Source organism: Alligator mississippiensis, chromosome 6 (assembly GCF_030867095.1).
Source record: "Alligator mississippiensis isolate rAllMis1 chromosome 6, rAllMis1, whole genome shotgun sequence".
Taxonomy (NCBI): domain Eukaryota; kingdom Metazoa; phylum Chordata; order Crocodylia; family Alligatoridae; genus Alligator; species Alligator mississippiensis.
In genome coordinates this window covers 10,068,119-10,092,935 of record NC_081829.1, presented here as the reverse complement: position 1 = coordinate 10,092,935, position 24,817 = coordinate 10,068,119, and the positions used below count along the sequence as shown (strand labels likewise).

At 42.2% G+C, this 24,817-nt stretch overlaps 1 protein-coding gene and 1 non-coding gene across 6 annotated transcripts; both read left to right on the top strand.

The window, feature by feature from the left end:
* The first annotated feature begins 1,399 nt into the window (after positions 1–1,399).
* Positions 1,400–24,635, top strand: CWF19L1 (CWF19 like cell cycle control factor 1). 5 transcript variants are annotated; one of them, XM_006267157.4, is made up of 14 exons: positions 1,401–1,478; positions 1,697–1,781; positions 3,023–3,101; positions 4,614–4,715; positions 6,651–6,865; positions 13,014–13,132; positions 14,253–14,337; positions 16,113–16,253; positions 16,595–16,706; positions 19,320–19,399; positions 21,183–21,392; positions 22,175–22,294; positions 23,336–23,433; positions 24,193–24,635. In XM_006267157.4, exons 1-14 carry the CDS (start codon positions 1,456–1,458, stop codon positions 24,335–24,337), a joined length of 1,614 nt encoding a protein of 537 aa, XP_006267219.1. In that variant the 5' UTR covers positions 1,401–1,455; the 3' UTR covers positions 24,338–24,635. The 5 variants fall into 5 exon arrangements, with proteins under 5 accessions (XP_019344021.1, XP_006267219.1, XP_019344017.1 ...); XM_019488476.2 differs by lacking the exon at positions 22,175–22,294 and having other exon boundaries at positions 1,400–1,478; XM_019488480.2 differs by lacking the exon at positions 1,401–1,478 and having other exon boundaries at positions 1,571–1,781.
* Positions 21,858–21,999, top strand: LOC132251304 (small nucleolar RNA SNORA12). Its single transcript, XR_009463249.1, has one exon. It is a non-coding gene; the product is annotated as a small nucleolar RNA SNORA12 (small nucleolar RNA).
* Positions 24,636–24,817: the final 182 nt, after the last annotated feature.

Sequence of the window (24,817 nt, the reverse complement as noted above, 5' to 3'; positions counted from 1 at the left end):
TCAAGGAAAGGACTTTGACAGCCTCATTTCCAGGTTACTTCTCCAGGGACTCAGGGGTAGTGCATCTTTTAAGAAGAATCCTCTTTTCAGGAATTTATCCTCAACACCCCAAAACATTCTTCATTGAACCAATTTTTGATCCATCTGCTGATCATCATCTTGTCACGCCTTCTTCACCTTTCTCTAGGGACCAGAGGAATTCTGCTGAAGCTTAACTGAGCCTTTGCTCGTTAGAACACCTGCAGCCTGGCACGGTCGTGTCCAATCCACTTGTGCAGGAATCTGCTAGTGTTGTTTGTCCTGGCGTGCAGACCATCGGTGCATTTTTCTCTTTGCACATCAGCATCATTTCAGGCTCAGGTGCATATCTTGTGTTCTTGTTCTGGTCTTCTCTGGATCCACTCTGGTGATGGACCTGTGGATTCATCTTACTGCAAAGTTTTCAATTGTGATTTCACACTTTCTTGGTGGTGGTGAGAGTCTCAGGTTCTCTCCCTTTTGCACTTTTCTGTCAGCAGGTCACTCCATCTTCTGTTATCTTTCCCAATCACCTGTGTAACATCCTCTTTGCTCCTTGGGCTCTGGTTCTCAGCTGTCTGCATTACCTCTTTCTTTGATCTGTGGAGACTGGCTTGCTTTCTTCTCCATCTCAGCCTGCTTTGCAGGAAACTTCATCAATTCTGTGTTTCCTCTGCTAGCAAATGTCTTCCTTTTGTCTTGTCCTTGCGACCACGTTCAACTTGTATTTAGTGGGTTGCTTTCTGGGTCCCGTTGTTCTCCAACTGTAGACAAATCATGGTTTGTAGACCATCCCGTCTTCTCTCCTCCTTCAGGTCCTCATCCAGACAACACCACTGCCTCCAGCTGCACGGCTAGTCCTCCCATCCTCTCTCCCGCTCGCTCTAGAAGGCAACGTTTCATATTGACGGCGGCTTCCATAACTGGTCCTCTCCCACGCACATCCTCCTGCCTTTGTGTCCAGTCGCTGTCCTCTCTTCAGGTCACCTCGGTGGCCGCCTTTGCAGCCATGAGCATCTTTTGGTCCTTCTAGGCCTTAGAGAAGAAATGTCCCCAATTCTCCACTCTGCTGCAAGTGCCCACTCAGCACCCGCGCCCCCTGCCGGCAGGGGCAGCCCGTGCGGGGGGTGGGGCGATGCCGCAGGGGCGGGGGGGAGTCTCTGGGCGGTGCACAGGGTCACGTCGAGGGGGGGCGGCTTTGTGGGGCACAGACACTGATCAGCGGAAAGGCCGCCGAGGCGCCCAGGGCAGCGTTCAGCGCGGAGGCTTCCCGGGAAAGCAGCGAGCCGGGAGCCCGTTCCCCGGGCGGGGCGGAACCTGCGAGCGCGAGCGCGTGCTCCGGGGGCAGGCTTCTTACCACCGCACCCGGAAGTCTGCCAAGAACAGGGCTGCGCGGGGGCGGGACTTCCGGCGCGGGGCTCCTGGCGGGGACTCGAGATGGCGGGGGCGCCCCTCAGAGTGTGAGCGGGGCCGGGCCGGGTCGGGCGCGGCGCGAGGCTGCGGGAAGCGCCGCGGGGCACTCGCTATGTTGGAGGGAATCGGCCTGAGTCGGCGGCGGCGGGACCCGGGGGAGTGGGGTGCGGGGCCTGTCGTCGTCGTCGTCGTCCTGGATGTTGCCACGTCGGGTTGTAAACACGCACCTTTGCTGGAGCTGCCTTGTCTGTGCTTCTCTCCCTAGCCTGGCCTGTGGGGACGTGGAAGGGAAGCTGGACGCGTTGTTCAGCAGGGTGCGAGCCGTGCAGAAGAAAAGCGGCGAGTTTGAGGTAAGGCTTGCGGGGCTCCTGCTCCCGCTCCGCGCGCCAGCGCAGAGGTACCGAGCGACCGGTCCTGGGGTGGACCCTGCAGCCGCCAGGGCTTCTAGCGAGCTGGGCCACCTGTATCCCCGGGCCTGTTTCGTCCCAGAGGGCTCGTTGCCGCAGCTGCCGGCAGCCCCTGCTGTGCTGCGCCACGCCGTGCCGTGCCGTGCCGTGCCGCGCCGCGCCGCACTCATCTCCCGACCTGCTGAAGCTGCTGTTTCAGTGCGGCTTTGGCACCCGGGGAGTTAACACTGTCCACCGCCCCCTGGCCCAGGGATTATAAAGTGACCGTCCTCCCTCCCAGGTAGTAGTGGTGTCTAAAAAAGCAACAGTCTTGTTGCAGCCTAAGCAGCCAATTTTAGAGTTTGGTCAACAAAATCAGTAATACTTTAGCGTCCTAAGCACCTTCTAATTAATTGGTATAACAGTCTTGATAACCTCCTAATATGGTTCCTTTATTGGAAGCACATTCAGGAAAGTAGGGCTGGAAGGGACCTGACAAGGTCATCTAGTCCAACCCAGACAAGAACCCAGTATTTATCCTTTCTGATGAGCCTTTATACATAAAGAGGGAAATTCATAGATGTCAGGGGCGGAAGGGACCTCGGAGGTCATCGGGTCCAGCTCCCCACTCTAGGCAGGAAGACAACGGGTTAGGTGACCCCAGCGAGGTGACTGTCCTGTCTCCTCTTGAAAACCTCCAGGGTAGGTGACTGCACCACCTCTGGAGGGAGCTTATTCCACAGTCTGGACACGCTGACTGTGAAGGAGGTTTTCCTGGTATTAAGCCTGAGGCAGCCTTCCAGAAGTTTATACCGTTGGTCCTGGTTTTCCCCGGGGGTGCCCTAATGAATAGTTGTTCACCAAGCTCCTAATGTACTCCTCTGATATAGCGATAAGCCACTATCAAGTCCCTTCTCAACCTTCTTTTTTTTAGACTAAAGAGGCCCAGGTCCTTCAGCCTTTCCTCGTATGGCTCTTTTCTGGACCCTCTCAAGTTTTTCCACGTCCTTATTGAAGTGTAGCATCCAGGACTGGATGCAGTACTCCAACTGCAGTCTCACCAGTGCTGAGTACAGCGGGAGTATCACTTCCTTAGGTTTACACCTTGAACTCAAATGCTTGACAATAAGGCAGAATATCTAGGCAGCCATATTTTATAATTTAACACCATAAAGAGTTCTTCCATTATTTTTTAATGATTTTAGATGCTGTTATGTGTTGGAAATTTCTTTGGTTCTGCTTCAGAAACAGAGTGGAAGGAGTACCAGGCAGGTGTCAAGAAAGGTAAGGATGAGTACAAGGCCTGGGATGTTGCTGGACACAGCCTCAGATTTTACTGAACAGGGTCTTCAGCATACATCTAATTCCTGTATTGCGTTGCTTGTTTGATTGGTGAACAATTCTAATCTTACTCCTCTGAGCTGAATAAGGAGTCCAGAATGTCAGGGGGCTGTGTGGCATATACACTATTTAGCTGTTGCTTATGGAAACTTGATGGCACTGCTTAGTGGTGCTGAAAGGATGAGGGTTTGCATTTGTATCTGCTTCCCATTCCAGCTCCTTGTTGCCTGCTTCCAGTGACTGCATGCATATGGAGGGCTTTGGGATGTGTGCTGCTGTGAGGAATATTCGCTAGTCCCTCTTGCATACCAGTCCCTGTAATGTTTGGTCTGTATCTTTTGCTGTTCCTGATCAGTTTATTGCTCTCTGTATAATTTCTCTGCCAGTCAGCAAGGCTGGGTTGTTTCCTCCTTGACATTGATTGATGGGTAGCTCAGGCTGATGATGAGTAATAGCAAGCCATACTGATTTCCTATTGTTGAGTGGTCTCCTCCTAGCAGCATTAGCAAGGTATGTGTGGTGGTGTTTCTTTAAAATGAACTATTGGTAAAAAAATAAAAAATCAGAGGTAGAGCACTTTCCCTTTTGACTTTCCATCTTGGAGGTGCTCATTGGTTCATTTTACCTGTACAAGCATCTATCAGGTCCAAAAGTACTTTAAGTAATCTATAGCCAGAACAGGAGAGGCATGTGAGGACCGTTTCCACACAGCTGTGCTATCGCTCAGTCCCATGAGTGTAAGTCACAATTTTTTCCCTCTGTGGAATTCTGTACAACTTACTACCTGATAGCTTGTCTGTCTGCTTCTCCCTGATTTCCCCCTTTGGTGTGCTTCCTAGCCCTCTACCCCACTTAGGAAAGAAGCTACCTGGGGAAAACTTGTAAAGCCTATCACCTTTATCTTGTGAAATTTCTCATTGGAGCCTACCTGTGGCATTGGTTAGTAAGCAGAGTGCTATGAATTGTTTTCCTGCTAAGCTTTGTTAACTCAGCCTCCCGATTCCCCTCACTCTGTCTCTTTTATCCTGCCTAGTGTATAGGGGTTGTTTCCAAACTGTTTCTTATCTGTACAAGTCCATCAAAATGTGGTTGTTTTTTGATGGGGTTTCTGGGTGGTATTATAAAAGAAAATTGTTTGCAAGCTGGAGAAGAAAAATCTTGGTTTGAATTGACCTAGTTGTGGGTCTCTGGGAAAACTGTCCCGAGTACAAAATGGGAAATAGGTGCAGGGCCAAGTTCTCTCCTGGATGGTTGCAGAAAGGGGAAAAAAGGAACACACATGCAATATTTATTAATTTAGATGTGGGGATGTATAACTACAGTCCATTGTTTTTTCTATAATGAATCTTAACTTGGGAAACAGGATTTGAAGGGATTTCCTTAGGAACTGCAGGATAAAATAATTGTTATGCTTCTGAAATAACTGGATTCTAATCTTGTGTATTTCTTCCTCAGCACCTATTCAGACCTATGTGTTGGGAGCCAATAATCAAGAGACTGTACATTATTTTCCAGATGTCAGTGGATGTGAATTAGCTGAAAACATTACTTACTTAGGTAATGGTATAGATATTCTGTGATGTGAATCTGATATGAATTTATTTCTGCTGGAATGTTCAAATTAAAGTTTTGCTGTAGTTATGGCCTTTTTGTTCCAAACCTCTTTTCTCCAGAAATTGTTTCAACTAATATTTCTGAGACTTGGTTTTTAAGTCCAAGATGAATTGATTTTTGGAAAGTTTGGGTAAAATCCTTTTCTGTACTTTAAGGCGATCAACTATGAATCTTGTGCTCCATTATACTTCCCAGCCTATTGGCACTCTAACCTGAATAGCCCAGGGAGAAGTTTTGATGAAGTTGCCAATTCTGTTGGGAGGGACCCCTTTTTGTGCTAATAAATATTCAGTTCTGCACTCTCTAATTCAGTTATGCATTTATTGCATTTGGAGCAATAGCTAAACTCTCTCCCATATCCCACATGCACAGTTTGTACTGAAGTGTTAAAGCCCATCTCTAAGTATCCTACCCACCCCAAGGTGAGCATTCCTCCCTTTAGTCTTTGGAATGTCCCCTCACAGTTCTCACCTCACTGTCTGTCCTCTACAAACCTAACTTGCTGGTGGCAGTCAGCAGGTCTGATGTTTTCTTGCTTTCCAAGCTCTGCTGTCTCCTGCACTGAAGTGTAGAAGCTGACAGGTAATGTATTATATTCAGGTATTTGTTGAAGGTGCAGTCAAACAACTCACTCTATCATACATTATTGAGCCAGAACAGTGCTCTAAACTTGTCTGAGACCCAACCTGTATTTGCCTTCCTCAAATGTGTTTGATTTTTGCCTCCTATAGGGGAAAGTGACAGCTTTCCATATAACATCTAGGATTTTAGCTAAGCCAAATAAACCCTTGTCCTGTCTGAATTGACAGCACACTTCCCCTCTGCCTAATCTAACAGATTTATTCATTGTTTTTCTTAAACTCCTGCTGAGGCAATTTGCAGATTTAGGTTGTAACAGGATAAAATGGTCCTAAAATATCGATGCTACCAGTAAAAGGAATCTATCACAATTGAGATAATTCTAAGGAGTATGTCTAGTGCTTCTATTTTGTATTGCCACAGTAGGAAGCGTCACAATAAAGCCTTTTTACGTAAACATGTGCTGTTAATGTACTAAAAAATGCTTCAGGCCAAACATAACAGCCAAAAAGATAGGAACTCATTGATTTCAAACTTGTTTTTGTTTAAATGCATAGCTTAATGTAGATGCTGCTGTACCACTCATAAAGCCTTTGGCATATGAAGCCTTGCAGATTAAAGGGTTAAACAATAACCTTAACATTTTTGCACCCCTTTAGAGCCTGTCAGAGTATCTTACTTGCCAGTCTTTAGCTAATGTAGATTTCTATTTTGGCTTTATCTAATGTTTACCCTTTGTGTGTTCCTTATAGTGAGGTTCTTCAATTTGTGATCATGCTCATTGTATTATGCCAACATATTTGGTAAATAGTATCTTTAGATAGAGGGGAAAGGAACTGTACCTTTTCATTTGCCTCTTTCTTAAATGTACAAGGGTAGCATTGAACTTTGCATATAATGACATACTGTATATTAAGGTATGTGTTTAAAGATCAGAGTTACGATTCTTTGGGAACCCTGGGTCTGAATTTCCTGATTTCACAATTAAATTTTCAACCATAAGCCCCTAGTTCTTGTATTATAATTTTGTTGATAATTTGCTATACTGGGCATTTGATGGCAACATTACTGTGGGGAGAGAGTGGAATAATCAAAAATAAATAAATTGGGAAGACTGCCTCAATGGTTTTTTTTATGGAGAAGGGGTTCAAGTCCCTGAGTTGTATCATTTGAGTCCTGACCACAATTAATACATTACCCAGAGTTTCCTATAATCAGAGATTTGTTAGAATGACACAAAATAAAATCTTCTTATGCACTTAATCGTGACTATTTTATATGTATGTTTGTTTAATACAGGTCGTAAAGGTATCTTCAATGGCACATCAGGATTGCAGATTGCCTACCTGAGCGGTACAGAATCATTGAGTGAGCCAACCCCTGCATACAGTTTTAGCTCCAAGGATGTGATGGAATTACAAACATCTTTGTTATCAACTCCGAAATTCAAAGGTGTGGATATTTTGCTGACATCTCCTTGGCCCAGGGACGTAGGGAATTTTGGAAATAGTTCTGTAAGTATTCAGTTGAAATGGATTGAGCATGTAATTAATTATCACTCAGACTTCTGCTTGCTTTAGCAATTTGCCGACAGAATTACCACTGCAAGTTTAGATTTTTATAAAAGCTTTAGGGGTATCTTAGCAGACTGGCTTCTCTCCTGAGTGTGCTTGACATTTCCCACTGTGTACATGAACTCTCAAATATGTGAGGTCTGCAGTGTGTTCTTGGATCCAGACAATGAATTATCACTCATGGAGTTGCTTTTCTTTTGGACTAATTCTTTTTCACTAGGTTTATTTCAGGGTTACAGATTTGAACCACAGTCATGCCCAGCTAATGTTTTGAATCTTGATTAGCTCGCTTGCAGATCTTGTACATATTGTTAGTTCCACACTTGTGTATGAAGTGCTAAATAATTTGACTTTGGTCACAGCCCTTCAGCAGAATGTTTGGAAACATCAGCTTATCTTTCTGTAATGTCAAGGTACATCTTCTGCCATTGGTTTCCTACTGCTGGTAATCTTTTTATCATTTACTATAGGTCTGTTTCTGAACCTCTGATTAAAAGCTGAAATTCTCCCTTTGTAAGGGTAAATCAGTGGTCCTTTCAGCCTCTTGAGTAGTTCCTTGACTTCTTGTAGAGCTCACACGTCCATAATTTTTCTTTATCCTTTTAAGGACTCGGTTATAGTCTTTGTCCTGAGTAGCTGCGGCTGTAGTAGAACCTGAGCCCATGTTCTGGCCGGGGAACAGTTATAGCACAGGGAGGGACATATTGATAAAATCAAGTCTCCTGCAGTTACAGGCAACCACATTGGGTAAATCCCATTCATAAAATGACCAAGCTCCGTCTTATAATATATGAACACGAGAGCCTATCCCTCTTTCAGAGAGATCTAAAATGTTGTGTTTTAGCTTCCACTTACCACAGGGTAAAAGTAATGCACATAGTTAATGCAGAGCAGTTGACGTGTGACAAAGCCCTGGCCTCTTTTGCTATACGTTGTTCCTTGTTCCAAACCCAGGTTTGGCCTTTATCCCCCCAGCTCCTATGGGAAATCAGTTCCAAGTCTTCACTTCTGTGATGGTTGGAAACATTTTTCTAATTTCCAGTCTCAGTTTATTCATGAATAGTTTAGGTAGTCTTGTCCTTTTACTAGCATTGTCCTTGAGCTTAAATAGCTGACCTGGCTTCCTGTTGTTTAGTGTCCTGGTGGGTTTATAGATAAAAATCATGTCTTTCCTCACTCTTACTAGTCCAAACAAGCCCAGCTCTTGTAAGTTTCGGTTTTCTGTTTCCCTGATCATCCTAGCATCCCTTCTCTGCATTTTTTATGCTCTGAAATCCTTGCAGACTAGCAGCTCTCTTTCTGATGATACCCTAGTCATACTTCTTACAATGGTACTGAAATATTGTGACTATATGCTGAACCCAGTGCTTTGCTTTTGCTGAGCCAATTCCAATGTGGCCTGTTTGTCATGTTACCTCTAAAGATCCTTTCTCATGGGTGGTTCTGCTGCCAGCTTTCACTTCACTCTTGTGTAAGCAGCCTATGGCAACTCCAGGCAAACTGGCCGTCAGTTGGCTCCTCTTTGGACTCTGTCCAGTGATCTGGGGGTAAACTGGGCACATGGTATGCTTTACCCAAAGTCTTTGTTTGGCTGATTCACCCCAAGACAGTATTGACATTTATATACCTGCTAACACGTTATTCTGGGCAAGTGTTGCTCGTTACCTTTTTTCAATGTTGCTGACCCATATGAAGTTTACTCCTACATGTCAGTTGATTCGAGTCAATGCAGGTAGCACCAGATATAATGTTCAGTTTGTTTCTTGTCAAGCTGCCTCTCCCTCCTTCTCCCAGTTTTCAGTTCTTAAATTTCTCAGGTTGAGGTGTACCGATATATTGGTCCATATCATATCAGCATCGATGAAAGGAAAATTGACATTATCAGCAGCCAGCTTTTTGTGGCCGATGTGGCTGATAATGTCCCCAATAAATGCCACCTGCATGCGCACACACATCCGGGGCAGAGGGACACATGACCCTCCCATACCTCCCCCAGTGTGCGCTTTCCCCCCTGGAGGAGCTGCCCACAGCTCTGCTCCATGCCCTGCCCCAGCCCCATTCCCTCTCTTGCTGTGGGGGCCTCGATCTGTTCCTCCCTCCCTTCCCCTCCTAGACTTACCAGCTGGATGCTGCTCTCCAAGCTGCCAGGCTGCATATTGGCAATCAGGTTGGTATCTGTCGGTATGGCTAATAAATGGCCATTGGTATCAGCCAAAAAAAATTGAATCGGTGCATCCCTATTCTCAAATCTTTTGCTTGCTTAAAGGTTTCTTTTTTGCTCTCGGTCAAAGATAGGGTAGGTATGGGTTGCTTTGTGAAGGTGAGAAAAACACTATAGCTTTAAAGTTTGTATTTTTAATCTCCAGGCCAATTTTTTTCTTGGCCAAGAATCTTTGTCTGCTGCATACAGATGATGATTCACAGGGCCCATGCTTGTAGCAGTGAGGCTTTAGATTATGGGACAGAGTCATTTGTAGAAACTAAGGGGAATTCGGATGGAAGACCCAAGTGAGGCAAGAAGAATCACAGCTGTTCCTCAAGCTCGTGTTCTCTTATCAGTGGAGCAGAAATTGTGAGCCAGTGGGGATGGGAAAGGCCTGGAGCCTATACCAAGTGGGCCAGTGATGCTCTCTTTCCTACTTACAATGGTGCCTGGCCACTGTGTCTGAGGTTCTCTGTTGTTGAACCCTGGTATTTAAACTTTTAAATTATTTTTAATGTATTGTTCTTTGTTATCTTTTTGTGTGTGTGTGTGTGTGTGTGTGTGTGTGGAATTCTCCTTTTCTTCTTGTTCCTTTAGCCATGTGTTCTTAAATTGCATAATAGAACTTCTTAGCATTTCCAGTGTCATTTTGCTGTTGGACCCCTAGTCCTCTTTTACATTATACTTCATGTGCAAAACTGAATTAAATGCTCTCTGTTGAAAATATGTTGTAAAGAGAACATTGTACCCTGAGCACCCTTGATGTTACTTGAGAATAACTGTTCTTTGCCAAAGTTTTAAAAACTTGTGGTTATTTCTGTAAGCAGTAGTCTGACTCACAATGTTGTCTGTTTCTTGCTGTGTGAATTCTGAGGATAAATTTTTGTTTGTGCCATTGTTTTTAACCAAAAGTATTACAAACTGAACTGAGGCTCCCAGCCAGAAGGCTGGAAAATTTGAAATTACTTCCCAAATTTTGAAAGCCTGGAATCAGTGCACAAGAAGGATTTTTTTTTTTTTGGTCTTGGTACCCATGAGCATTGAAAGTACATCGCAAATCGTGATGTGATCACTGTTCCAAGCAGCTTAGGAAATAAGCAGGAATGTATCAAGATAAGAAGTGGCTAGAAATTAAAGGATTCACTTATAGCTCCATGGTGATAAATACATTGATACTGGAGAGTACCTGACAAAATAACTAGTGCATGTTGGTAAATTTGCCCCTAAATATTAACATAAAAAATAAGGCTGATACCATACATCTTCAAAGTATTAGACATCACGTGGTAATATTCTCTCTGGCTCTTTTTTATTAACAATTCTAATACTCGATTTAATTTAAAAAAATCCATGGTGACTTTGACACACACATGAATTAATATGGAATTAAAATTGAGTAAATTGTAGATAATCTTAGGATAAAAATCACTATAGGGATGTTATTAAAGTGCATCATAGGGGTATTGTAAGCATTCCAAAACTAGATGCTATAAACCCAGAAAACTGAGCTTTAGAATTATATCATAAGCCAATCATATTAATAGGAATTGTGTAGGTAAGACATCCAAGCAAATTTAACTTTGTTATAAAGTTGCATTGTACAATCAAAATTAAAACATTAAAGTGTCTAAAACCTGTTTACTCTGGGATTTCAAACAGTATTTGGTGTAAATCGTAATAGTTTATCATGATATCATTGCATGATAGAGTTTGTTTATCTGGGTGTATTTCCATACCTTGACAAAGGGTTTTTGAACCTGAAAGCTTGCTTAATAAATATTCTCCAACTATTTAGGTTGGGCTAATAAAAGATATCAAATTCACCCAAGAAACCTTGTTTTCCATACCTTGAACACTTGATGACATAAATTAGTTGGGTTCTTAGTTTTATTGATTCCCCAAAATACATTATGGATATGGTAGTATTATTCCAAAAATAAAAATAAAAATTATGTAGAGAAGCTCAAGAAGGACTAGAGTGTAGCATGGTAGAATAAAGATGATATATTATTTAAATTACACTCATCCTGACTGGATTACTTTTTGTAGATGTTTGAGCTGGGCTAGGTCTAAAGGATTCCAATGAAAGAGGGATCCATTCAATATAGATGTTTTCTGACTTTTTGCTCCTCTGTTCCTTGCCATGCTGAATGCTGGTATGTCATGGTTACCAATTTTGTGTTCTTTTCTCTTTCCTGTCTGTACATAAGGATAGCTTCTCTTAGCTTGAGTTCTTTGCTTTCTGGAACATGACATTTCTCCAGTTACAGAAGGGACAATGTTTTGGTCCTTGTTTAGCTGTGAGCATTGCAACATATCCAGGCATACGACATTTTGATCACCTCAGAAACGTGAAGTCCTTTCTTTCCTTCTGTTCTGAGGGCCTGTAGCAAATGCTTGTTTGTTCCCCTTTCAGTTTTTATTCCTTGTTCATTTACTGCAGATGATTAGCTTAGCAAAAGCAGTGTTTACTGTTTCTCTACCTCCTGTCCCCATCTTTCTTTTGTCATGCTGTATAACATTTCTTAGTTTAAAGCAGATGGATTAGAGAGAGGAAAGAAGAACTTTCACTGAAGGAAAACAGTTTGCATCATTTTTCCCTTTTTTTTTTTCTTTTTTTTTTCCTTTCAGGAACGGGTAGAGAGAGGGCCATATTTTCCCAGGACACTCCAAAAACTTTGCTTTACCCACATATATGCATCCTCAAATCATAGCTCCTATCCTAAGTACAAAAAGCTAGACTTGCCTTGTCAAAAGCCTGTACCCTGTTTTGTGGTTCCATAATTCTGGTAACTAAGAAAGCAGATATTACATGTGCTCCAAATGTTAGTAGTCATCTGCTTACAGAAGTGACTGTAAAATGGCATCATGGGTTTTGTGAATTCCAACTAATTTTTTTCATTTAAGGCTTAAAATACTTTATTTGGACTCTTTTTCCTCCCTTCCCCTCCTGCTTACTGTTAATAGTATAAAACACAGAGTAATCTAAACACAAGCCTCTTTTTCTGGTTTGAAGTCCCTGTAATGAAGACTGTATTTATATCCAGTTCCTTATCTGCAACCCTGTAGTTTTTATAAAGGGGAGTGGACACGCATAACATTTGAAGCACCTCAGATGCCTTTTAAAGTGTTTCAAATGCAAATGAGCAGATATACATACCATTTAAAGTGCTCTGAAAATGACAGAAGTACTCCATAAGTAGCTGCGGAGGAAACAACTCCCTGCAGTGGCAGGAGGGGGAGGGAGCAGAGCTGCAAGTCACAGCAGCCTCCTGTTGCACATCCTGCCTGGAAAGCATGCTGCTGCATGTAGCCATAGTGATTGGGTTTTTTTAAGCACTCCAGTCAGTGGCATGGCAGGGGCTTATATATCTGTCTATGGCTGAAGTGCTTCAAGTGCAGCTGCATTTGGAGCATTTCAAATGTTACATATGTCCACACCCTAAGTATGTGCTTTGTCCACTTAAGTGTGCAGTACAGTGGTAGAACAGTGTCTGGGGAGTTTAGGACATGTAGTTAAAACTCTTTTTAGAAGTCATGGTAATACCCGAGGAGAAGCAGACTCTGGCTGACTTCCACAGCTGTGTTTGGCTTCTCAGAACTGGAAGACATGAAAAGCAGAAACTCATTTTTGCTGTTACATCTCTGAATATATGCAAGGAACAGATGTGGTGCTCGGTCACCAGGTGTTAATTTCAGTGGGGGTAGGTTTGAACCCTTGATTAGGAAAAAGATGCCATTATTATGTAGGCATTTTTCAGCTACTCGACAGTGGCTATCTAGGCAGGCTCTAACATGCACAGGACACAATTCCATGCTGAACCACTTTTCTTTGCGTTGCAAACCCACAAGATTTTAGAATAAAACTTTATTTGCATTTTGTAGGGAGAAATAGATACTAAGAGATGTGGCTCTGTGTTAGTATCTAATCTAGCCACAAGTCTGAAGCCAAGGTATCACTTTGCTGCATTGGAGAAGACCTATTATGAAAGACTTCCTTATAGGTATGTCGGAACTTGTGAAACCACTGTTATTTCATAATAGAAGTTAGCTTTCTAGTAGGTATGGGAAGAAACTCTAAAATTATTTGCTACGGTCACATTGTAATTCAGTACTTTAAAAATATTTAACTGGTTAGAATGATTATCCCATGCTGCATCTTGGAGACTATGACCATAATCCGCTTCCAACCAACTCTTATCGGGAAACAGAGCTACTGCTGATAGCAGCTGTCAACAGTGAACTGGGGGTGAAAAATCTTGTAACTGCTGGTATGGACTTAACAGAACTCCTTTTATCACTATTACACAAATCCTGAGGCACTCAAGTGCTGAGAACGACTTGGTTCCAGCTATGTTAGCAGTTGAACTATTTGCAGCCTCAGTTCAAGGGCATGTGTTTCAGACTGCTATTGACAGTGGCCAATAAATACAATTTATAGTGTAAACAGAATTTTAATGTCACAACTGTAACTAATGGCATAATTATTTTAGTAGTTTGAATTAAATGATGAAATAATATTTGAGGTCATTTTTGTGTAGTGTGATAAGATCTTTCAAGTAAAAATAGGGCTAAAGTCTAAGACTCTTGTGTTGACCCCACATGTGATTAACCAGTTAATATAAACCTATCTTAAGTGTAATGTCTGCCAAGGGCCTAAAATATGAAATATCCTCTCACCCCTGCACTTAAACTAGCTGTTGTCAGTTTAGCTGGTCTCACTAGCTACTGCCACCAGAAGTCCTACACAATGGACCAAATTTGGCATGGCTGTGAAAACTTTGGTCTCGGTTCAACAGAGGACCTAAGTATATGCTTAACGTGAGCTGGTGAGTTTTATTGCTGACTTCAGTGGAAGGATTTGCTTACAATTAAGCATAGGCTTAAGTGTTCTGGATCTGAGCCAGAGAGCTCCAAACCATGTAGAACTGAGACTTGAATACCCAGATTGTGCCTTGCTTGGGCAACTTGGTTTGAAGGAAATCCTACTACACTTACAACATGCTATATATCTTCCTCCCTACTGACTACTTCCACTGATCAGCCAAACATTAGTTTGTGCTAAGAGTTGTTCTTGTTCTGAATTTTGTCAAAAATGCATTTAAAATATCTTATTTCCCACAGAAACCATGTCGTCCTGCAGGAGACTGCGCAGCATGTGAGCAGATTTATAGCTCTTGCCAATGTTGGCAATGCAGACAAGAAGAAGGTAATGACAAATGCTGAATTCTATTCTTCTATTAAATGCAGACATTGTGGTACTGAGCACATCTCTGGATGCATAATTTACTGATTGAATAGAGCCAGGGTTGCTGGTTGGTAGGTCTTGCCAGATATTAGTTACATGCCGAGTTGCATTGGAGCAAAGTTAGAACCTCCTCCTCACCCAAGTAATAAATTCTTTGAGTTTGAGGTGAGGGTTAACAATAAAATATAGAAACACATCCGTTCTTCTCCTAGTTAAAGTAATTTTTAGCTGCATAGGAAATTAAACTTATAACCACTTTCCACTGCCTTGCTGTCTTTCTTCTGCCTTCTTCAAAATGGCTCTACTCTCCTGTGGTATACCTCCTTTAGGCTCTAAAGAATTATGGAAGCTTTTACAATTAACTGAAAATGTTCAGGGCAGGGTGGAGAAGAGAGAAAGAAAACAGATATTCTGTTCACTCAGACGTGTGGTTAAAGCCTAGGGATGGGATTTTTGGAAGTGCTCAGTTTTGGGGAGTTTCAGCATTGACTTCATTAGAGACAAAGTTAGATCAGTGCTGAGCCCATCTGAAAATTCCACAGTAGGTGTTTGAATAGCACTGCAGACTTTTATGATTGAGACAGTAGTGTATCTTGCAAATGCATGTGAAGAACAAGCTCAAACATCCCTTCAGTTGGAAATGGAAAGAAGGGTTTGTTTGTTTTTTTAAGAAAAAAAGATTAGTCGTTGTCTTGTCTTGGGAGCAGATCCCTTTAAGTTACTGAAGGGCTGTTTTAACCCTCACTGTTCACCTGTACATTTTTTTTACTCTACTGCGGTTGTGGATACATTTCCATTTGGCTGCTAGGGCTATGAGCAGCATTCAGCACTTCTTGGTGGTTTCCTCACCCAGGAAAGTCAGAAGCTTGCACTGTAGTATTAGACAGACAGACATGTACACTGTGCAAAGCTGGATACGTTCTGCCAACCCAGCTGATACGTATATGGGCAAATGTCTAGAAGAGGCTTCTGGGCTGGGGTGACCCAAGTAGTGAAAAATCATACTGTAATTTTTCTAACTCCCATGTATAATTTTAACAAAGTGCCTTGTGGAGGCAAGAGTGAAGAGGGCAGTTGGTAAGTTTTTAAGGAAAATTATCGGCGTGGTTTTAAACGGCCTCAGAGCATAAAGCTGCAGCAACGGCTGACTTAGCCTCACTTTTCTACATAAAAAGCAGAACTGAAGACTGGTTAATACTTTATATGTACTTGCATAGAAGAGCAAGCTAAAATTTTCAGCAGGGAGCAGACTGCTGCTGAAAGAGCATCTGGTCTTCTGGAGAAAGGATCTGGGGCAGGAAAAATCATAAGTGGGAGAAATAAGCAAGCAACAAATATCAGTTTTCCCTATTTTGATCTTTTTTTTTTTTTCCTATATTCTTTTACACGTTTTGGCCACTGCTTTTCGTAGTAGGAAGTCTGAACACTGCTGCTGTTACTGCTGCTGTTCAGAAAGGTTCTTAAAAAATAATGATAATGTAAAATGAACGAGCCACTTAAGCATGTAGAGTTGGCTATTGGTTCTTTGTTTTCTGGCACAAGTGACCTGTTTCATTTGCCTTCTAATACATGTCCTCTTCTGGCCTGATTTAATATTTTCTGTCTTCATTACATTTTTGTTTGCGTAGCAGACCACACATTGTGAGGCCAGCATTTTATTTTCAGAGCTGACTTTACAAAACCTTTTGGCTTGGCTGAATCTCAGTTCCTTTAAGCTGGTTTTATTTTTTTCCCAGTATCTCTATGCATTTAGCATTCTCCCAATGAACTCGATGGACTCTGCAGAATTAGTGAAACAACCACAGGATGTCACTGAAAACCCATATCGAAAATCTAGGAAAGAGGCACAGAAGGCAAAGTTGCTCCTAGGTGCAGAGGTACTGTATGTTCTACCTTTTGTATACGTGATCTGCTTTTTGCCTTTAGGAAAAAAAAGGCCTAGAGCTAGCACCAGGCAGGAAATGCAAAATAGCATCTGAATAATCCATAAAACAAAGAGGAAGCAGGGAAGGAATAGCTGTTGTAGAAAACATTTCAAAACCCTCTTCATTAGCAGAACTTGTGGTAACTAGGTGGACAGAGGCTTCATCGACTAGAGAAAGTCAAAGCATTTAGTCTTCAGTATATTTACTCAGCAAATGAATGAACACCTTTTCTAAGTCTCCGATTTATAGATAATCTTAGAGATGATCAGCTTTGGTTTTATTTTTCTTAACAGGAAGAACCAGCTTGTCAGTTTTTCTTTGATTTGAGCAAACAGCAAGGAAGGAAGCGGCCCTCAGATGGGAAGGAGGGAAGACATTTCCAGCCCAAACAGGCTAGGAAACCTCGTGAGTATAGAACCTTTATGCTTTTTAGGAGCTCCCTTGAAGCTATTGTTAGAAAAATTGAGAGCAAAATATGGGGTGGTGGTGGTAACTGAGCACTCAACTGGAAGGAGAGAGCCATTGCAGGTAGGTCCTGTGCAAGCATTAGGGAAAGACTGGTCCCTTGCCCCACAAAGTTTTATGCTTTAAATACAAGATACAAACAGTAATGCTGTGAGCGACAGAAAAGTGATCAGTGATGATAGAACCGTAGTGCTGCTTAAAACAAAATAATTGCATCTTATGGCAGTGGGGGCCAGCCTTTTTGGCAGGTGTTTCACAAGGTAAACTATGCATCTTCCCTGAGTGCCACTTTGATCCCTTTCCCTTGCTGTCTGAATGGTAACAGTTGCTGCATTGTGGAGCAGGAATCAAAGCAGGGTGCTACTATCCCAGGCAGAAAATTAGCTTCCTTGATTAATACAAATACCCCATTTAGCAAGGGGGGCTGGCTGATTTGAAGGAAAAAGTATGTCATAGTGAGAAACTCGGGTTTAAATTTTAGTGTCTGAGGCAAAGTCTGCTGGATCCAGCTGGCAGTAGACTCAATTTCCCAGCAGCCCCATACCCATGTGTCTGGGTCCAATTTCCATGGAGACTCCAGCAACAGCTGTGCTGTGGTAGCATAGGGCCAGGGTTTCCATGGAGACTGACCCCAGCAGGCTGGCAGGCAGCGGCAGTGCCAGCCTCTTGCTGGGGGAGCTGTGCTGTGGGCGGAAGTGGGGTGGGGTCAGCTGCTGCCACCTGTGCAGGACAGGCAATAGCAGCAGCACTGCTGAGAGGGGGGGGCTACAGGGAATTTTGGGGTGGCTGTAGCCCTCCCATAGCACCGCCCACACTGGCAGGGTGTGGGGCAGGGAGCGGAGCTGCTCTGGAGCCTGGCTGGGATCTTGCATTGGTGACAGTGTGATCCAAAGCCAGGGCAGAGCCACAGTCTGCAGCCTGCATGCTCTGGGCAGGGGCATGCAGGCAGAAGATCGCGGCTTTGCCCTGGCTCTGGATCACACTGTCACTGCCACAAGGTACCAGGTGGGCTCTGGAGCAGCTCTGTGCCCTGCCACACGCCCTGCCTATGCTGCTGGGGCCAGTCTCCATGGAGACTGGTCCCAGCCACGCAGGCAGGGGCTACTGGGAAATGAAATCCAGCTGCTGGCCAGATTTGCCTTTTTGCCCACCCCTGATCTAAAGGGGCCAGTGGGAACTTCAGAGGGAAAGCTATCTTGGTTCTGCCCGTTTCCCCAAAGTGCAGTTGTCCATTCCTAAGAGGCAAGTCCTAAGAAGCAGAATAGGGTGTTTCATCCCTATTCAGAACCCTAATCTATTGATATAATTGGTTTTAAATTAGAGATGCTCACAAGTTTTAGAATTGCAAAAAAAAAAAAAAAAGAAGCTGTTTTATTTAAGTTTCAAAAGGTGCCATTAACATAGAAACAAAGTGGGTTTTCATGTTTTGCAATTCACATGCTTATAAAAGATTACATTTTAAATTACATGAAGGAAGCTAATTTCTTTACACTTTACAAAACAGGTCTCAAACATAATCAAATAAAGTGATTGTACATGACATTTACGTTACAAAGAGTACTCTAACAAGGCTGGCCTCCAGAAATAGATTCATCTTGATCCCTTAGCCAAAAGCAGCCCCACAATTCAGGCATCTTCGCTGCCTTAATGCAAGACAGAACAGGATTCCAGTTGGAAAGAATATGATGGGCTCACATGATGTGGCTCCTGGTGGTGCAGGCCTCAAGTTTCAGAATTTGGGTCTGGATCTAGATGATATGTGTATGGACAAATATACCTTTTAGCTGTGTTTAAAAGGGAGGGGAGGCTGCCAGTCAGGAACACAGTGTTAGCTCTTCATGATCCTGTAGTTAGCTAATGCACCTTCATTTTGATCCTGAATGAAACAGGGTTAAAGGAGCCGTGGTTTTGCTCTGCTCTTATTGCTAGACTCCTGTAGACATAGCTATTATACTGTAACCATTTATGTCAGCATCCTTTGTTATCAAATCGAGTGTTACATCTATCTCCCTATACCCTAAAACTATTGATGATACACCTGAACTGGTGTATGAGTTCACCAGTGTACCTGTGGCCTCAGACCTTGCACTCTTCTGTGCAGTAAATAACCTAACCTCTTCTGTTTGCATAAGAATTTGGTGAGTTCTCTGATATCTTGTGTGCTGTTATAGTTATATTTCCAGATGTGGGATTATTGTCAGCTAGAACTCTCTTCTGGATTCTTCCTGACACATTATTATTAAAGACACACACCCAGCTGGTTTAAAAATGCTGCTGCTGGCTAGTTGTACAGTAGCACCAGTTCTTTTGTGACCATACCATGCTTATCATAATTGTGTCCCTTGACATCTGCAGCAATGTTACATTCCATACATGGACAGGATGTTGGCCCGCAGCCGTAGTACACTTTCCAGTTACTAATCAAAAAGAGTATTTTTATGTTAATATAAGCATTTTAACTGTTGAGTGTTGCACTGTGACTCGCGCTTAGAATGAACTATTCACACTAAGAATTATGGGTTTGTTTGTTTCTTTCTTTTTCCCCATTTAAAGCCCAGCCAACGGGTCCTTGCTGGTTTTGCCTTGCCAGCCCTGAGGTTGAGAAGCACTTGGTTGTTAGTATCGGTACACATGTAAGTACCTTCTGGCACACACATTTTACATAAAAATGCAGTGCCCTACCGAAGCTTGTGACAGCATATCTTGCTGTGTAACAGCTGACTTGAAACTGCAGTCTGATGTCCTAAATTATGCAGTAAAGGGATGTTAGGCAGCAAAAGGTCACAGAAACCTGATTATATTTTCACAACTTGCATTCTCCTCCTTGGCACAACAGGCACTGACAGCCTGCTTGAACAAAGGATGCCATTAGCATGTGGCATCAGCTTGCACTTCTGTGATTAGAGTTCCATGTCATCTTCAGAAAAAAAATTAAAAAACCCATGTCCCTAACTAAGTGAAGAGAACCCCAGGAGGATGGCTTACTAGTTTACTATTTATTCATCCAGGATTGCTTTATCTTGGTTTATGCTTGGAGGATCACTGCAAAATCAGGTCTGCGGTAGATCTTTTATCAATGCATAGTAACGTTCAGTAGGTGTGATATGTGGTTATTATGCTTCAACACTAGCAGAAGTCTTAGTGTAGATAGGTATGAGAGCATATCTAAGCATACAACTGACAGCATACCTCAGGCCATATCCATATTATGAGTGCTTTTGTGGTATTTCTGTCCAAAAATTGTATTGGAGCAAAGTGTTGTTCATGCTACTCTGCCTATCCTTGGGAAGCTTAGCTCTGTATCAGTAGAACGGGCATGCAGCGTATGGCCCATAGGCTATGAATCCAGCACATAGAGCCATTGGATCCAGCCATGGACATGGAGCTTCGGCAGCATTCGGCATTGAGGTGCTCTTGCACCTGCCCACCTCTGACCTGGCGTGAGTTGTTCTGGCCTGCAGCAGGACAAGGTTGCCTACCCCTGCAGTAGAGTAATATTGTTCTCTCAGAAACAAAAAAAGCAGTGGCAGTAAGAGTTCAGTTCTGCTAGTATAACTTAATCTGTACAGATGTATTAACAGAAGTCTGCAGTGTAGAAATGTCTTGGTTCCCCACGTGAAATAAGGTTAAGCTAGACTGACAAATCATTTTTTTGCTGATTTATGATATAAGCTATGAGTACAATAGAAGGGCTTCCTTGTATTGCTATACTAACAACCTTTCTAGCATAGGCTCAGCCTAAGGTGGTCTTGGCTAAGAATCTGTTTCATTAGGGAAATATTTTGATTTTCAGCAAAAATTCAGCTCAAGTAATTAATTGTTTTGATTCGCTGGATTCAAGGAATAAATCTTCTACTTCATACTCTGTGTTGATCTTTTTCTTTAAGTCACTTTATCTCTTGATAAAGGATCACCCAAATCCTGATTCATTAACTAAGTTGAATTAGTGCTAATAGTTGGCTTTTCCATTTTGCCTAAAGTTGACTCAGTTGTATTATAACCCAACCTTGAACTGAATATTAGTGTTTGTACAATCAGACTCTTTTATTGTTTACTTTAAATTCAAATATGAATGTCCAAGAGGACGCTCTTTTCCATGCTGCATCATATCCAGAAATCCTATTTGTTGTCACTTCACTGAAGCCTAATTCAGTTGTGCTGCCTGCATAACAGCTTTCCCATTCATCTGCAGTATTTTTTTCAACTCTTTATCCTTTTCTAAGTCAGCTAATAATTGATAGAGTGCTACAAAATGGTTTCTTAAGTAGGGCATAGAGTTTTTTTTGAATCTTCATGCTCTGAGCCACAGCATGGTTCTCTGAATGTATTTTGTCTTCAGGAGCAAATGAACATAGCGTGGTAATACTCTACTGTGAAAAGCTGCTTATGTGTTTCTGACCCTCTGTTTTGTTTCAGTGCTATCTTGCCCTTGCCAAAGGTGGTTTGTCCAATGATCATGTTCTTATTTTACCTATTGGGCATTATCAGTCTGTAGTTGAACTTTCTTCAGAGGTAGTGGAAGAAGTAGAGAAATACAAATCTGCTCTAAAGAAGTTTTTTCAAAGCAAAGGAAAAAGATATGTGTTGTTTGAAAGAAATTACAGAAGTCAGCACCTACAATTGCAGGTAAGGTTACAACCTAACACAGTGTATGCTTAGGCTTATATCTAACCTGTTCCTTTTAAAACTTGCCTCTTTTTCTCCCTCCACCCCTTCAATGGCATCCCAAGTTGTGGATAGAAGTCCACCTATCAAAAGATAAGAGCAGGCCAAAAGTAAAACACTTGTAGCATTGTTATTTATTAGAAAGCAGTGGCTTGACCATACTTAACGTTTCCTATTACGGCAGATGCAGAGATCTGAGTTTGAGGGGCAGTGTATGGGCAATTGATAAAAGCCAAAAGAACTCCATATAAGACTTTCCTTCTCTTTTAGTTTTATTAGCTTTACATTGGCATGTGTACCGCTACTGTTTGTGTAACTGAACAGACTGGGAGCCTCATGTGCCTGCTGTAACATACAGATTTTTTTGCCAACATCTTCAGATAGTGATGCTCGATTAGTTTCTGCTGCATTGGATACTGAAGGATGCATTGTGGTAGTCTTCCTGTGGCGGATCAGTTACAGTATCAGATCAGCCTCGAACTACCACATAGAGTATTGAGGAGGAGGACTGTCTTGAAAACTGTTCTAGGACTTTCAGTTTTCTGTTATGCTTCTAACTCCCACAGAAAATAGATCTGTCTCATAAGTTTAAGCCTGTAGAGATAGGCGATCACCTATTTTGCATGATGATGAGCAATACTGAGGGGTGTTCAAACCCCAATGATGGATTTATTGCCTTTTTTAAATCAATAGTATGTTTTGTTTACTTGTCTTGTTATGAAAATGGCACCTATGTGCTCTAGGTGATTCCTGTATCACTCACCTGCTGTGCTTCTGAAGATATTAAAGAGTCCTTTATTGTACAAGCACAGGAACAACAGATTGAATTATTAGAACTCCCAGAGCACTCGGACATCAAGCAAGTAAGAAATAAGACTTTCATTGGTCATTTTCTCTGCCTCAGCATTTTTCTGCTTTGGTAATTCATCTGAAGGTAGCTTTGCATGATAAAGTTAAGCTATTGTAAAAGGGACTGTAAGCTTGATTTTCACATGGCTTCAACTGGAATAGCAGATACTTAGCATATTGCAATATGCTGGTATTCTGTAGCTCTGAAAGTAATGGCTGTAGGCAGACTGTCTTAAGGAGCCATTAACATTGCCCATGTGACTTTCTCTTCCTTTTACTTGAGGCAGATCCCTTGCGGTTCTTGTAGACAGGTGCTCTCAGCAGTTCTCCTCAAAACACAGTTTGCTAGGAGTTCCCTTATGTTTTTTACAGGATAATTATTGCTGTTCTACTAAGTGTCTAGAAATTAAAGCTTAGAGGCATGGAAAAGCCAGAAATGAGGCTTCAGCCATCAATGAGGTGAATTTCAGGTTTAACAAATGCTGTAAAGACCTTATCCAAAAATGTTTTTGCTTGCCATAATGACAGGCACATTGAGGCAGGTGGGCAATCTTAGGAAAAATCGCAAACGCTATCATGCTAGGGTTAACATTCACCTGATATAAAATGTTAACTTGTTAGATCTGTCGCAAATAAAAATTGCTAAAAGCTAAGACGGTGATTGCGGGTGGCACATGTGCGTGCACACGTGCGGGCAAGCATGCTGCAGGTTTCTCATAGGAACTGGATAAAAAAATGGCTTTTGGAAAGATGAATCATCTCGTGGTTTTTATTTCTGCCTATTGATTCTTCTAGCTTCTCCTGTCAGTTACTGCCATTTTTTTACTTTATTCATTACATACTTTTATACAAGTTTTTTTCCAGGTACTTTGGATGGAATTATAGTTGAACTATAGAAACGGTATGTGGTTAAAGATCAGCTACTTGCTTTTCTCACAGGAAATGACCAACAGCTACATAATTGGCATCTTTCACATTTTTCTCAGAGTCCAAGCTTTGTCAGTCTGCTAAATGCGGATTAATGTTTCAGAATTTCTTTCCTTTCCCTATTCTAGATTGCACAGCCAGGAACACCATATTTTTATGTTGAACTGGATACAGGGGAGAAGCTTTTTCATCGTATTAAGAAAAATTTTCCCTTGCAGTTTGGAAGGTTTGTTTTCTCCCTTCTTAATTCTTTTGTGTAAAATAACAACATATGTATTGAATATGCTCCCCATACTTTTTTTTAACCAATAACCATTGAGAAGGAAGCTGGGGATACGTAGAACCTGGAATTACCAGCTACTTTGTCTTATTTACAGTAAGTTATTAAGCTTAATCTTTGTTTTAGATCTCAATCGCTCACAAAAGTGGGGTAAGTATTATCCCTATTTACAAACATACCCAATATCATAGAGCAGTATGATGGCAAAGAGTGAATACACATCTCTTGACTCCCATATTTGTGCTTACTACCAGAAGACCTTCCGTTTAAAGAATGAGGCTTGCATTTTCTTGCCCTCTGCAAAAATTCTGTGCACCTGCTACTTGATATTCTGATCTCTGTCCCTACATTCAAATCGTTTTAAAATGTTTGAACTGGAAAAGTTCAGTGTGGAGATTAAGAATCATGTTTGTACAAAGTATTGTCTTAGTTGCATTTACTTTTTACCAGTAAATTGTCCTTTTTAGCAAAGAAGCAGGTAATGCCTCTATATAGACCTATTTCTAAATTAATAATAAGAATTGCTTCCTTTCAAATGCAATTCAGATGCGTTCCCCGTGAATTAAATGGCAGTTTTTCTATTAAATTCAACATGAGTCTTTAGATAGCCCCCACAGTACTTGATTTTGTAGTCTTATTATTTCTAGCAATGTGCTTGCACTTCAAAGATTGCAACAGTTCTGCAGCTGATTGTTTTGGTTACAGGGAAGTCCTGGCTAGTGAAGCTATCCTGAATATTCCAGATCGGGCAGACTGGAGGCAGTGCAAGTCCACCAGAGAAGAGGAGGAGGCATTGTCCAAAGCCTTTCGAGAGGACTTTGAACCTTTTGACTTTTCTTTGCTGCAGTAACTTTGCTTTTCCAGTGGGAAGCACTCAGTGGTAGGACTGTCTTGCCAAGAGCACTGCTGTCCTGTTCCTGTTCATCACCATCATTCATTTTAACACTGTACTTGTTGCTGAGTTTCGCTCTGGTCTGACTCAACTCCTGTGCAGAACTGAGGTTAAAAGTGAACAGTCCAACTGCAAGGCATAATGGGGCAAAGGATTTCCCTTCTTAGTCTATTTGACAGCAGGAGGACCAGAGCCCTGGAGCAGGCTGTACTTTTTGCTGAGATTTTTAATCAAAGGAATAAACTCTATTTCTCTCTGTGGTCTGGTTGGTTGGTTTCCTAGGCAAGCTTCAAGCAGTGCTGGATGCAGCTGAGGCCCTGGAGTGGTGTTGATGGTACACAAATAGCGTAGGACCTGTCTGTGGGGCTGGGGCAAGGCTGGTCCTGCCACAGTCAGATAAATTTTGGAGCAGTTGTCATGGGTGAGCACATGGTCCAG

What these genes read in the sequence shown, in the direction of transcription:
- CWF19L1 (XM_019488480.2), top strand. Translation starts at nt 1,629, where the DNA reads ATGTTGCCACGTCGGGTTGTAAACACGCACCTTTGCTGGAGCTGCCTT. An exon ending in AGTTGCTCCTAGGTGCAGAG is followed by an intron (nt 16,254 to 16,594) that starts GTACTGTATGTT and finishes TTTTCTTAACAG; the next exon opens with GAAGAACCAGCTTGTCAGTT. An exon ending in GTCAGCACCTACAATTGCAG is followed by an intron (nt 21,393 to 22,174) that starts GTAAGGTTACAA and finishes TATGTGCTCTAG; the next exon opens with GTGATTCCTGTATCACTCAC.